Below are 13617 nucleotides of genomic sequence, written 5' to 3'. Positions count from 1 at the left end.
AGAGAGAGAGAGGGAGGGAGAAAGAGGGAGGGAGAGAGAGAGAGAGAGAGAGAGAGGGAGGGAGGGAGAGAGAGAGAGGGAGAGGGAGAGAGGGAGAGAGAGGGAGAAAGAGGGAGGGAGGGAAAGAGGGAGAGAGGGAGGGAGGGAGAGAGAGAGAAAGAGGGAGGGAGCAGGAGAAAGAGGGAGGTGTAAAGTGAGAGAGAGAGTGAAGGAGGGGTGATAGAGAGAGGGGGAGACACTTTGGCTTTTGATTACCTTTATTGAAACACAATGACCTTTAAACCTACCAGACCCCCTTATTTACCAGACCTACACACCCCCCCCCCCAAAACACAGACCTACCCACCCCCTCCAAAAGACAAAGAAGAAAAGGAAAACAGTTATAATGCCAAAGAGAGGTGTGGTTTATGCCACTGCTCACCCTGTCCCTCTATGGGATAGGCGAAGGTGACCAACGTCCCAAACTCCACATTGTTTTCATACCCTGGTACAGACCGGAGAGTTCGTCCGGACAGCTCCACTGTGTCCACCTACACAGTAATGTCACGGCAACGTTTCAGCAACACTTCAGCAACGTTTTCACACATACAACATCACGGCAACGTTTCAGCAACACTTCAGCAACGTTTTCACACATACAACATCACGGCAACGTTTCAGCAACACTTCAGCAACGTTTTCACACATACAACATCACGGCAACGTTTCAGCAACACTTCAGCAACGTTTTCACACATACAACATCACGGCAACGTTTCAGCAACACTTCAGCAGCCTTTACACTTTTTCACATGACAGCAACCTCCAAGCAAATATGAATGCACTACCCAGCGAAGGCAAAGCAAGGCAAGTGTATTTATTGACTTCAATAAGTGCTCAAGTAAATAAATAAAATAAAGATAAAATACATGAAATTACATTTTATAAAAACAATATTTAATAGAAGTTAAGGACAAGCCAAGAGATACAAAGTAACAGATTTAAAAAATGTTCTGACAATATTGCCGCCATGTAGTGCATAATGAAGAAACGCAGCGTTACAACGTTCAGAAAACCTTCCCGTAACATTGCGGACCGAGCGGTATTCACCTCGATGTCTGAGATGGCCGACCCCAGAGCACAGCTCCAGTTCACCAGCGCCTCAGAGCGCTGGATCAGCCCGGAGTCACCCAGCCGCACAAACGCCTCCGTCACAGAGCGGCTGAAGCCCTGAGAGAGAGGACACGCTCAGAGGGGGGCACACACACACACTCACTCACTCACACACTCACTCACTCACTCACTCACTCACTCACTCACTCACTCACTCACTCACACTCACACTCACACTCACACTCACACTCACACTCACACTCACACTCACACTCACACTCACACACACACACACACACACACATATATACACACACACACACACACACCGGGTCCATGGTGAAGCAGGCCCGGCTCCAGTCCAGTGAGGCTCCCAGCATCTTCAGCTGGTGATAAATCTCATCTCCTTTTCTGAGAAACACACACACACACACACACAGGTTAACAACCACATACCTACACACACACAGACAAACTCACAATCATGCACAAAATCATAAACATGCATACACAAACACACAGAAAAGACACAGAAAACGCACACAGAAAATCTGATATCACAAAATATTGACACTAATTTATGCCCACCTTTCATGCAGGAAATATGCACGTTTCCTACTCACTCATTCTTCCACTTCCACACCTCCTGCAGAAACTCTTCCCTGCTGTAGTCTTGCCTACATCTCCCATGATCCTTCAGGAGCTTCCTCTCCACCACGGCCTGCGCGACAGAGCAATCATCATTCCAACATATCATCATTCATTATTTTAAATGCGAATACTTCAAGTGCTTTTCATCAACACATAGCAGTGGGTCACTTGAAACAGCAGCACAGGTGAGCAACATGAAAGACCTGAGAAAAGAAGCAGAAGTGATGCTCAGATGGTGAAGAAGAAGCTTCGATTTGTCAGGCCACCTTCCTGTAACAGGCGATTAAAGGCAGCGCAGGTGATAATGTCCAGACTGTGTTACCTGCGTGGCACTGTTCCTGTAACAGGTGATTAAAGGCAGCGCAGGTGATAATGTCCAGACTGTGTTACCTGCGTGGCGATGCCGGCGTGATCACACCCTGGCACCCACAGCACTCTGTATCCCAGCATCCTCCGCCTGAAATAACACAACCAATCAGCTGCAGCTACTGACCACATCCCCATTCAATGCAGCCAATCAGCTGCAGCCATACTGACCACATCCCCACTCAATGCAGCCAATCAGCTGCAGCCATACCGACCACATCCCCACTCAATGCAGCCAATCAGCTGCAGTCATACTGACCACATCCCCACTCAATGCAGCCAATCAGCTGCAGCCATACTGACCACATCCCCACTCAATGCAGCCAATCAGCTGCAGTCATACTGACCACATCCCCACTCAATGCAGCCAATCAGCTGCAGTCATACTGACCACATCCCCACTCAATGCAGCCAATCAGCTGCAGCCATACTGACCACATCTCCACTCAATGCAGCCAATCAGCTGCAGCCATACTGACCACATCCCCACTCAATGCAGCCAATCAGCTGCAGCCATACTGACCACATCCCCACTCAATGCAGCCAATCAGCTGCAGCCATACTGACCACATCCCCACTCAATGCAGCCAATCAGCTGCAGCCATACTGACCACATCCCCACTCAATGCAGCCAATCAGCTGCAGCCATACTGACCACATCCCTATTCAATGCAGCCAATCAGCTGCAGTCATACTGACCACATCCCCACTCAATGCAGCCAATCAGCTGCAGCCATACTGACCACATCCCCACTCAATGCAGCCAATCAGCTGCAGCCATACTGACCACATCCCCACTCAATGCAGCCAATCAGCTGCAGCCATACTGACCACATCCCCACTCAATGCAGCCAATCAGCTGCAGTCATACTGACCACATCCCCACTCAATGCAGCCAATCAGCTGCAGTCATACTGACCACATCCTTTCTCAATACAACCAATCACATGCAGCTATATTTCCACACTGGCCACTTCCAAAATATCTGACCAATAAAATTAATTTCACTTAATTTAATAAATCTCAAAAGGAATATTTCATAATTACTTATTTAATGGGATATTCCTCGTAAATAGCTAGTGAATCTTTTGTTTTGGTAATTTATCAAGAAAAATAAATAAAGTGAAAGAACTCAGTTTACCAGCGGACTATGGCATCTTGTATGGCAACAGTGAGGGCGTGGCCAAGGTGAAGAGTGCCGGTCACATTGGGCGGAGGGATACACAGCGCAAAGGGCCGATTCACTGCATGTGGGAGTCTGTCCTGTCGGGAGGGACATTCACACAGCATTGGTACAACACCGAAAGTCACAGAGAGCCTTACAGAGGGTGATGCGCTGACCGGAGAAAGAGAAAACATAGAGCCAGAGAAGAGAAGAAAAGAGAATTTAAATGTACGTCAGTAAAAAGGAAGCGTCTGCACACTGTATTTTCAATTGCTACCCTCACCAAAAACGAGACGGACAGAGAGAAAAAAAAGAGTTTTTTCCAAGATCTTAATGTAGGAGCTATCAAGAAAGAGCACATATTATGACATTATGAATATGCTAAATAGGCTGAAGAAATACACAGAATGAACATTGCTCTACCTGCCTTACCTGATACTCAGGTGTAAAGAGCCCCTCCTTCTCCCACCACTGGTACCAGCTGGACTCCACAAACTGGGGGCTGTAGGAGGGGGGGAAAGGCAGGGAGGTGTCTGGGGTGGGGGTGGGGGTGGGGGTGGGGGGGTGAGGAGGGAAGGAGAGAGAGACCTTTGATTTTCCTTTATCTTAGCCTCTTATAGGCCTGTTAAAAACATGAGAGAGAGAGAGAGAGAGAGAGAGAGAGAGAGAGAGAGAGAGAGAGAGAGAGAGAGAGAGAGAGGATCCATTCTCTCCTCTGGTTCAGTCTCAAACAGGTTTGTATCACTCCTTTCCAACATCTACTGCATATTCACTGGAAACCTGCACATTATTGCACATGTAAATGGTAAATGGTTGGCATTTATATAGCGCCTTTATCCAAAGCGCTGTACAATTGATGCTTCTCATTCACCCATTCATACACACTCACACACCAATGGCGATTGGCTGCCATGCAAGGCGCCGACCAGCTCGTCAGGAGCATTTAGGGGTTAGGTGTCTTGCTCAGGGACACTTCGACACAGCCCGGGCGGGGGATCCCGACTGCCAGACGACTGCTCTTATTGCCTGAGCCATGTCGCCACATGTAACATTACATACAAGCGGTAAAGGCTCTGACCAATTTTCTACAAATAGGCAATGAGCAATCACCTGGGAGGTAGAAATCGGATGGAATATGTGACGGCTCCTCCTACCTTTCTTCTCCCCCGGCGAGGTCGGAGCAGAGTAAACTATCTTCTCTTTCTCCCGCCACCGCATTCCTTCATCTTCCACATTCTAAAAAACACATAGTGGTGGCCCACAAGTTTTAGCGTTTTGTTTCCCCAATGTACCGGGAATTCAAAATAAATCTTTGTTAAATGTCAGATTTGGAGGCGCCATGGAGACCTGACAATCATTAACGTGTCAGAACCAATCAGAGGATAGACAGCGTGCCAGAATGTGCTTTCTGGTCGTTCTCTTACAGTGTGCTTGCTGTTCAAAATTGAGTTCTCCTTCTCTCTCTGGCGCCGGTCCCTCTGTAGTTGCTTTCGAGTTGAGGGAGATTGTGAAGAGGAGGATGGTGAGGAGGAGGAGGAGTAGGGATAAACAGTTCCTGACTTGACAGCGCAGTGCCTGTACTCCCAAACGCGCCGTGCTCGTCCAGACCCTGTTCCTCCCGCCCTTGCGGACAGGTGAGCCGCGTGCCCCCACATCACCTGAAACTTACAGCGAGGACAGACACTGTTACTTCGCCGAGACTGGCCGAATAAAGGCACCGGAGAGATCAAAGAGTTTAAATCAGCACATGTTCAGGTCAAGTTGGCAGCAATTATTTCATCATACGATTTGACTGGTGTGATGAAAAAAAAATAACATGTTATTTGCTTGTTATAATAATAATTATATTTTTGCTAAATCAACTTACTGGGGATTCATGCCAGATTTATCACTGCTACATTAGGGTAGCTACAAAGCGTTTTGTGGTGGAGTGACGTGTGGTTGTAGCTAGCTCGACTGACTGGGATTCCTTCACGTTAGAACCGGGTTAGAGTGAAGTATGTTGTTGAAGCAATTCACGCTAGTATAATAAAATACACATTCATTCAAGTCGCTTGCCAAATCTACATATTCACTGCGACACTATCTTGGTAGTTAACTGTAATCGCTAATCTGCCTACATATTTCTCCTACGTTACCTGCAAAGAGGCTGACAAGTTCTAGGGCGCAGACATTTTGATTTCAACCTTTCAACTATGACGTATGCATGCTGTTTATTCCTACAGGGGATTGGTGAAGAGATGCTCCATTTTCATTTCAAAAAGAGGTTTCGCCCTCTAATGAAACTTGCATTGAAGGCGAAACCTGTCTCACCTTCGTGTGTCGAATTCCGATTTAATTGCAGTGGAACGTTATGTTTTGTGTGAGAGTTTCAATTCAGGAAGAAAGATGGGACTGGACTACTTTACTATTTACACATCAATACACATTACTATATTGAAAAATGTAGTAAACATTTTAATATACGGATGTATTTCACATATATTCAGATTCACATTTCCTTACAGAGTTCAGCAATGTCTAATATGATTTCGAAAATTAACAATCCAGATATCTCCGAAATTTTTATTATTGATTCTTATCTGATAACAACAGAATATATCCAAACATTTCTATGGCGGCGTTTCACCTTGCGCACATGAAGGGCTTTTGCTTGATGGCATCCCGCAATTGCCATATGTTGAACTAGGTCGAGTTCTTATGTGGCAGAGAGACATGTTTGGAAAGTTACAAGTCATTGTTCATATTTAACAGACTGTAGATATGCGTGTCAACTATTCAGGACATGCTAAGAGTTACTTTTACCTTTTGATTTAACTGATGTGCAGTTGTTTTGTTTGTTAAACGATAATGAATTAACTCGCTACTATCTAGCAGGCAATGCCGATTACTTTGAATAAATGTGAAATGCCATCCTCCCCAATTCACCATATGGTCCACGTTCGCGTAACCGGAACTGATTCATTTTCTCTGGTGTTTGTTTTGAATTATTTAGCTACGTCCAATAATACGATATTACTGAGGATTATAAGAGTTGTGTCACGAAAAGGGGAAATTAAATCTTAAATATCCTCTGGAAGAACGCAGCGTTGGTTTGGGGGAACCAACTGAAGCGACGTTATCGGACTGAGTCAGGGATGGACAGAGTCACAGGAAGAGGTCACGTCGAGTAATGCTTCCCTCTCGCATATCTGCGTCGCGATTGCTGCGACCAAAACAGTACGGTTTTCCTTGCCAACCGTTCTAGTCGCTTCTCCATAATCCAGGAAAAAATAATAGCACTACCAATACAGGATTAAAAGGGTCGAATACGTGTAACACTGCGCATATCGACCGGTGGTGGAAGGGGCAGTGGGCGGGTTTGTACGGCTAGCTAGCTGGTTAGCTAACGAGACAAGCTATGGCTGAGGTTCCAGGGACTTCGAGCGAGACGATAACGGAGACAGTTCAGGCGGACACACCGCCACCGCCCCAACAGGTAAGGTCTGCACATCCCTGGAAAAACGACTACCGACCACCGTTATGGCGATGACAGAAAATAGACACAAGCCAGTTAATAACCCGGAGGCCCACTTGGTTAACCACATCTGGTTAGCTAGTAGCCATGCTAGTTAATGCTAGGCCTGTATTGTCGTTAGATATGTAGCATTAGCTGGTTAAAAAATAGCTATGTGACACTGTCACCATCAACGTAAGCTTGGCAATACAATATAGTCGAATATTCAGCATAGAACCATCTAGCTAGGTAAAACCATGAATACCCGAAGGTATCAGCTAGCGACTTAGCTATATTTTCTGGCAAGTTTTCAAGTTGATGATCGGGTCAACACGATCTGTCAGCTTGGGTGGCTAGCAAATTTAGCAACGATTTCGCAAGTTAGCTAGCATTCGTTTAAAGCGCTACGTACGTTTCATAACAATGTTGCTTCCTGAACGTTTTGCTAAGGGATGATGAGGGGAAACCTAAAGCTTTAGTTTGACGTGCCCAAAGCGGGGTCTTGCTGCTTCCATAACGATGGTCTGATCGCTTCTGTGGTTTCTGGTGATCTTAATGTTGCACAGGACTGGAAACTAACGAGGGAAATGTCTACAATGTTGGGAGGATAATTTCATTCATTCTACATGTGCTTGTACAAAACGTATGGCAGCTAACATTGCAGTTGTGAGAGTATGGTGAGACTTCTAACAGCTGAAGTGGATCGCGACAGGTACTGCAGTGGCTAGCGTATTGCGACATGTACACCGACAGTGATCCATAAGTGCAGTGACACATTGCTAAGAACCCACAGACCTCTCTCTCGCTCTCCGTTCAGTTGCATGTGTTCAGTCAATACAGCGAATGCGGCGTGTCTCCATAAGTCTTTGTGAGTTAATATCGCAAGTTATGAATAGATCGGCCAGTCGATTAAAAATATATATATTTTTGGGATAATAACCAACCATATTGCAATCTATATTTTGCCCCTGGCAGGCAACATTTTTATCTCAATTGCATGAATTGTAAAAATGCTTTAAAAAAAAAAAAAAGGTGTATAACTCGCTCTAGATAAGGTTGTCTGTTAAATGCCTGTGATGTGATGTAATGTAATGAAAAATCTCTGGCGATCAGTGTTCTAAGAGAAACTCCTGGGGTCCTCTTCCCCCCCCCCCTCTCTCTCTCTCTCTCTCTCTCTCTCCGTCCTAGGAGGGTCGCAGCCTGACAATCAAACTGAGGAAGAGGAAGACTGAGAAGAAGGTGGAGTGGTCCAGCGACACGGTGGACAACGAACATCTGGGGAGGAGGTCCTCCAAGTGTGAGTGTCAAAGCACTCTTCCTCTGTGTTCAGGGCTGTCTGGAATTGCATGATCCTGTCACCTTGACACGGCTGCACCAACAATGTGTAAAGTCTAAACCTTAACCCTTGGTCATCATGACTAGTAAATGTATAACTGTGCTGTCTAATTGGGTTGCACCATAAAAACTGGTGTGATTGCAGATTGTGGAGACCAGTGAGACACACCCATTCCTTCCAATCCGCTGTGCTTCTTAACCGTTTCAGGTGTGAGATGCCAAATGTGCGATTAGAATGTCCTTAACTGAACATTCTAATGCAGATGTAACAATCACTCCTGGCAATAAAAATTTTAAAAAAGCAATAGAGTTCTAGAACACTGTCTTAAAATTTTTTTTGAAATGTTCTTCGCCGTGCTAAACGACATGAGTTTCTGGTTGGTAGCTGGAGTTTAAGGACAGAATGTCTTTTGTCACAGTGTTTTTCCCCGGTCATGCCCCTTTAGCTTAAAGGCCCACATGCATCAGCGTTCTCTTCCTGGTTTCAGTATCTAAAATGCCCACAAAACTGATAGCAAAGAGCAGTGATGCAGTTTTTTTCAAAAATCCCTAACCCCTCTCCCTGGAAAACACTTGATGGGTGGGCCATCAATTTGAGAACTGAATGCGGTAGGTGGGCCAGGACCTGTTGCTTGTTGCAGCTTCCCCGTCAGTCAGCCGATGACATTGCTGAGGACATGGATCGAACCTGCCCTTTCACCAGCTGGGCCATTCAGGAGCCCATGCTCATTCCCCAGCTGAACGTGGAACGTTCTCACAATGCTCCTGGAATGTTTTGTCAACGTTAGAACATTGTGAGAATGTTTTGAGTTAGCTGGTGCGTTTCAGCTTTTTAAAAAATTGTATATATGTATGATGCATGTGGTCATGATGGACCCATCTGTCACGAACACACATACCACCCCACCCCCTCCCCCACCCCATCCCCCTCTGTGCTGTAATATCCAATCCCGTGACTCATTAGCTAATAGAGTTAAACCTCTGCGGTAACCGAGATGGGCCCACTCTGTCCAGGCTGTTCTCTGGGTCCCTGTTAGACGTCATGCGCTGGGAGGTCAGACACGGGGAGCTGCCCTCCCTGTGCTGGGGTGAGCCAGTGTTGGTGCATGATGCCAATTATCTCATTTAGCCAGGGTAACTGGTGGAACAAAAAACCCTCCAGGACCAGAACTGCCCACTCGGGCTGGGCGATATAGCCATCGCTGTATAATGATATCTCTGGCATGTGGTGTGACGTTTCTTTCAGTCTTTTTATTTTTATTTTTTTATCATACCTGATGCGGTGGCACACAGTTTTCTCAGCCATAGTGAAATGCTTCCGGGAAGAAAAAAAAAAAAAAAATGTTGATCTGACCCACAAGAGGGCGATGCCGTTTCCGTGTGGCGGGTAAAAGCATGTCAACAAGGATGAAGAGAGAAAGCATAAGCGATATTGTACGTTCACCAACATTGAATAGATGCAAGTGATGTTTGTCTCTCCCCCGGAAGCATTTCACTGAAGTTTGGAGATGTGTTGCCGTATAAAGTCTGATTAAAGACGAAAAGAAGGAACGAAACCTACGGCCTACATTTCTTATTGTGCAAAAAAAAAAAAAAAAAACGAAAACAAGTACCGCCATTGTGATATCGTGCAGTACCTACTGCCCACCCCCGGTCTAAAGTGCTACCTGCTGTGCCCCCCCCCCCCCCCCCCCCCGCAGGTTGCTGCGTTTACGAGAAGCCGCGGCAGTTCGGGGAGTCCTCGTCCGAGAGCGAGGGAGACGACGACGAGGGCTGCGGGAGCGCACACTGCATTCTGGGACACGGCAGGGAACGGCACGGACAGAGACGGGGAGGCGGGTCCACAGCGCCCCCTAACGCTGGAGGACCAAACGCCCACTAAGACCGGGCGAGACGACGGGGCGGTAGAGATGAGGAGATCGTGATGACAATTACACACACACACACACACACACACACACACACACACACATACACACACACACACATATACATACATACACACATACACTCACACACACACATACATAACACAGTTATACCCATTCAAGTTCAGTTCAGTCACTGTAATGAGGGGGAGGGGGAGGGGGTGGGGGGGGGGGGGCAGTGTGAGAGGAAAATTAGTCTAAAGAAAAAAGAAAAAAAAAAGGGAAGAACCAAAATGTAGACAACAGTTGGTGACTGATAAAGAAAAAATGAGGGGAAAAGATTTGCAAGTTCTGTCTGTCAGTTTTGGAAGTACTTGAGGGGGTGAGACTCCATTGTACATAAGACATCTTTTTTTTTTTTTTTTTTTAACTTTTATTTATTTGTCTTAATGCTTAATTGTAAGAATATATTATCTCTTTAAAACGGTGCACTGATTGACAGACGCTTGTGGTTTTAGAGTTTTTGAGTAGTGTTGCCCTCACCTCTGCAAAATAAAAGCTTTTGAAACTGCAGACAGCCTGGATGCCTTTCATTTGAAAGTGTTATTGAGCTTCACTTAATGTTTCTATGTAAAGTTATATTTATTCAGCTGTTAAAATCATGAAACCAACATTTGGCAGGGATTTTCTAAAACAAGGTTGCAAGCTTAAGTTTCCCATTAAGGGAAAACGCTTAATCTGCAAACGCTTTCATTGAAAAGTGTTATTCTAATTAATTATGCTTCATATAAGCTTCATGAATGTTTATTATGGTTCACACAAGTGATTGGATAATTAACGTCGCTCAAAAGTGTTCGTAATAAATGAAAAAGGAATTCAGTTGTTTATTTTTATTTTTAATGTAGACCAAAACAGAGCTGTGAATAACATTTTTTCAAATGAAGGGCAAAAACTATTTTTGAAAATCAAGATATTCTATTGACAAAAGAAAGATTTTGGTTGATTTTTTGCATCGATTAGGTTCCATGATTTCTAAATTAAATTCACATGAAAAACTCCACCCTCCAGACACTCACTGATTGGCAGATGCAGTAACTCATGACTACCGTGTCCTGTCAATCACCGAATTGCATGAACCAATCGGATGAGTTTGTTCTCCTTTAATCGTAGAGTCATTTCAGTTGATTCCGTGACTACTGTGCTTGTATCTTTATTTGTTCAAACGACTTTTACTCGGACCGTTTAAAAAAAAAAAAAGGTCCTATACCTCCTCAGGAAACTTCCGGCAACTACCACTAGAGCGCAAATTCCAAGATGGCTGCCGGCGGCCATTTTGTAAATAAGATGTGCTGTATTGTTCGAACCAGATGGGCTAGAGAATTTAATTGGGTGTCTTTTCCGACAAATGTTACAGTGGTGTGGTTGGTTTAGCGTTTCGGGCCATCTAAATCATGAAATTCAAGATGGCGGCCATCACTGCTAGGGAAAATCAGATGCATTGTGCCTTTCAAACCATGTGGACGAGAATGATGAATGCGTTGTCATTCCCCACTCTTTTCAGATTAACAGATACGATGGTGAGGCTGATTTTTCATTTCAGGGTCATCTTTACCTTGAAATCCAAGATGGCAGTCATCGCCGATATGGAAAATCTGATTTACTGACAAGCAATTGGTGTTTTTGTTTTTTCATAAAATTAGAAATAATTTATATCCTGAGTTAATAATCTAGATTTTGAGGCTATGGTGAAGGATAGTGTTCAAAAACATTATCCTGAAATTGAAAATAATGGAGATGGTGATCTCAGTGTCTTTTAAATATGTTACAATAAAGAAAGTTGATGCTGGAGGTTGAATCTGATATTCATATGAATCCACTTTTTTTCATTGTTTGACGTTCTAGATCAGTGGTTGGCCTTTTTAAGCAAATGTTTGGCGGGTCGACTAATAATTTTTAACCCATTTGAAGTTGACTACCTTTTAATAACATTTCAATTCAGATTTCCTCTGTACATTTTCTGTTGTTTAGGTCTTATGCGCCAAACATTTGGCTGAATCAAATGCATTAGCTAACAACAGATGCAGGGAAACCGTACAAAGTACAATACAACAGTACAAAGTTATACGAAGAAAAAGTGGGCAACATCAGGTCGCTAGATAGCTAGCTGGGTAACTAACTAGATATCACTGTAACATGGGCTGTTATGCTCAATAACACCCTGACCTGACCTGTCCAGCTTGCTAGTTTGTGGTCTCGTTCCCACCCTGCAACTGCACTGTAACTGCGTAGATCAGGGTTCAGCAACTGCTGAATATTTTACTTTATTTTTTTCCTTTAAAACTACTTTGTGTTTGAGGTAGATGGGTGGAAGGCAGGAACGAGACCACAAACTAGCAAGCCAAACGGGTGAATGAGTTGGTGAGCCTGTGCAAACAGCCCAGTTTACAGTCATATCTAGTCAGATGGCTAACTAGCTATCTAGCTACCTGATGTCACCCACCTTGTCTTTAGTTTCTAAAACCTTGTACTGTTGTATTGTACTTTGTACCGTTTCCTTCATCTGTAGCTAGCTAGTGCATTTGATTCAGCCAAATGTTTGGCGCATAAGACCTAAACAACAGAAAATGTAAAGTGGACATTTTATTGAAAGGTAATCGCCTTCAAATGGGTTAAAAATTCTTGGACTGGCCGGCCATGCATATGCTTAAATAAGTTTTGGTCAGGCCATGCAATAAAAACAACAGATTACTTTCCTCAAAAGGTAGGTTTATATGAATAACAGAATCAACCTCCTGCATTTTTTACAGTTTGTCGACATTGAAATCACCGTCATCTTGTGATTGGAAACTAGGTGTGGAATTTATTCTTTTCAATTCAAGCTTTTAATGTTTTTGACCACCATCCTTCATTGTAGTCAGATAACCTACTCAGTATATTACTTATTTTTCATTTGTTAGATAATAATAATAAAAAAATAAACACGTTTCTTGTCAGTAAATCAGATTTTCCATATCGGCGATGACTGCCATCTTGGATTTCAAGGTAAAGATGACCCTGAAATGCAAAATCAGCCTCACCATCGTATCTGTTAATCTGAAAAGAGTGGGGAATGACAACGCATTCATCATTCTCGTCCACATGGTTAGAAAGGCACAGTGCATCTGATTTTCCCTAGCAGTGATGGCCGCCATCTTGAATTTCAAGGGTCAGCTGGCACGAAATGCTCAACCAACCACACCACTGCATTTCCTGACCTAACACTAGTGGGGGGGGAAAGTACAAAGTACCTTCGATTTACAAAATGGCCGACAGTAGTCATCTTGGTTTTTGAGCTCTGGTGGGAATTGCTGGAAGTATCCAGTGGGGCATAGAAGCCATTTTCTTTCTAAAATGGTCCATAATGCTTTGGCAATATGTCATTTGAATTGCAGTCAACAATAAAAAAAAAAGGTACCAAGTGGTCACTGAACCCACTCAAATGGCTCTACTATTAAAGACACTAAGGGGTTAACAAGGCTTCACTGTCCCTGTCCGGATGTTTCACTTTATGTAAAAGATTATCGTATTTCAGACAATCCTGAGAAGCGCTGCTACTTTCTGCACAGTGAGCATGATACGGCCGCTGGAGTAAGCAGCGTATGCAA

The 13617-nt window shown here is 44.2% G+C and overlaps 2 protein-coding genes across 3 annotated transcripts in view; one reads left to right on the top strand and one right to left on the bottom strand.

Moving 5' to 3' along the window:
* vars2 (valyl-tRNA synthetase 2, mitochondrial) overlaps positions 1–6328 on the bottom strand; it is a 22566-nt gene extending 16238 nt beyond the window's left edge. The window contains exons 1-11 of one of the 2 annotated variants that reach the window (XM_061254495.1): positions 6080–6328; positions 5904–5971; positions 4699–4932; positions 4429–4510; positions 3707–3807; positions 3251–3372; positions 2134–2200; positions 1716–1813; positions 1422–1503; positions 1090–1209; positions 422–530 (exon numbers count right to left, since the gene is read on the bottom strand). In XM_061254495.1, coding sequence (XP_061110479.1) covers positions 422–530; positions 1090–1209; positions 1422–1503; positions 1716–1813; positions 2134–2200; positions 3251–3372; positions 3707–3807; positions 4429–4510; positions 4699–4932; positions 5904–5951 — 1063 coding nt within the window. In that variant the 5' untranslated portion in view covers positions 5952–5971; positions 6080–6328. Of the gene's footprint in view, positions 1–421; positions 531–1089; positions 1210–1421; positions 1504–1715; positions 1814–2133; positions 2201–3250; positions 3373–3706; positions 3808–4428; positions 4511–4698; positions 4933–5412; positions 5510–5903; positions 5972–6079 lie in introns of those variants that run through there. The other variant, XM_061254496.1, reaches the window with a different exon arrangement.
* Positions 6039–10182, top strand: ppp1r11 (protein phosphatase 1, regulatory (inhibitor) subunit 11). Its single transcript, XM_061254497.1, has 3 exons — positions 6039–6752; positions 7959–8067; positions 9806–10182. The coding sequence occupies exons 1-3, from the start codon at positions 6675–6677 to the stop codon at positions 9985–9987; spliced, it is 369 nt and encodes a 122-aa protein (XP_061110481.1). The 5' UTR covers positions 6039–6674; the 3' UTR covers positions 9988–10182.
* The last annotated feature ends 3435 nt before the right edge of the window (positions 10183–13617 follow it).

Source organism: Conger conger, chromosome 9, assembly GCF_963514075.1.
Source record: "Conger conger chromosome 9, fConCon1.1, whole genome shotgun sequence".
In the NCBI taxonomy this organism is placed as follows: domain Eukaryota; kingdom Metazoa; phylum Chordata; class Actinopteri; order Anguilliformes; family Congridae; genus Conger; species Conger conger.
Note: the sequence above shows the minus strand (reverse complement) of the source record. Positions and strands in the feature narration are given on the sequence as shown.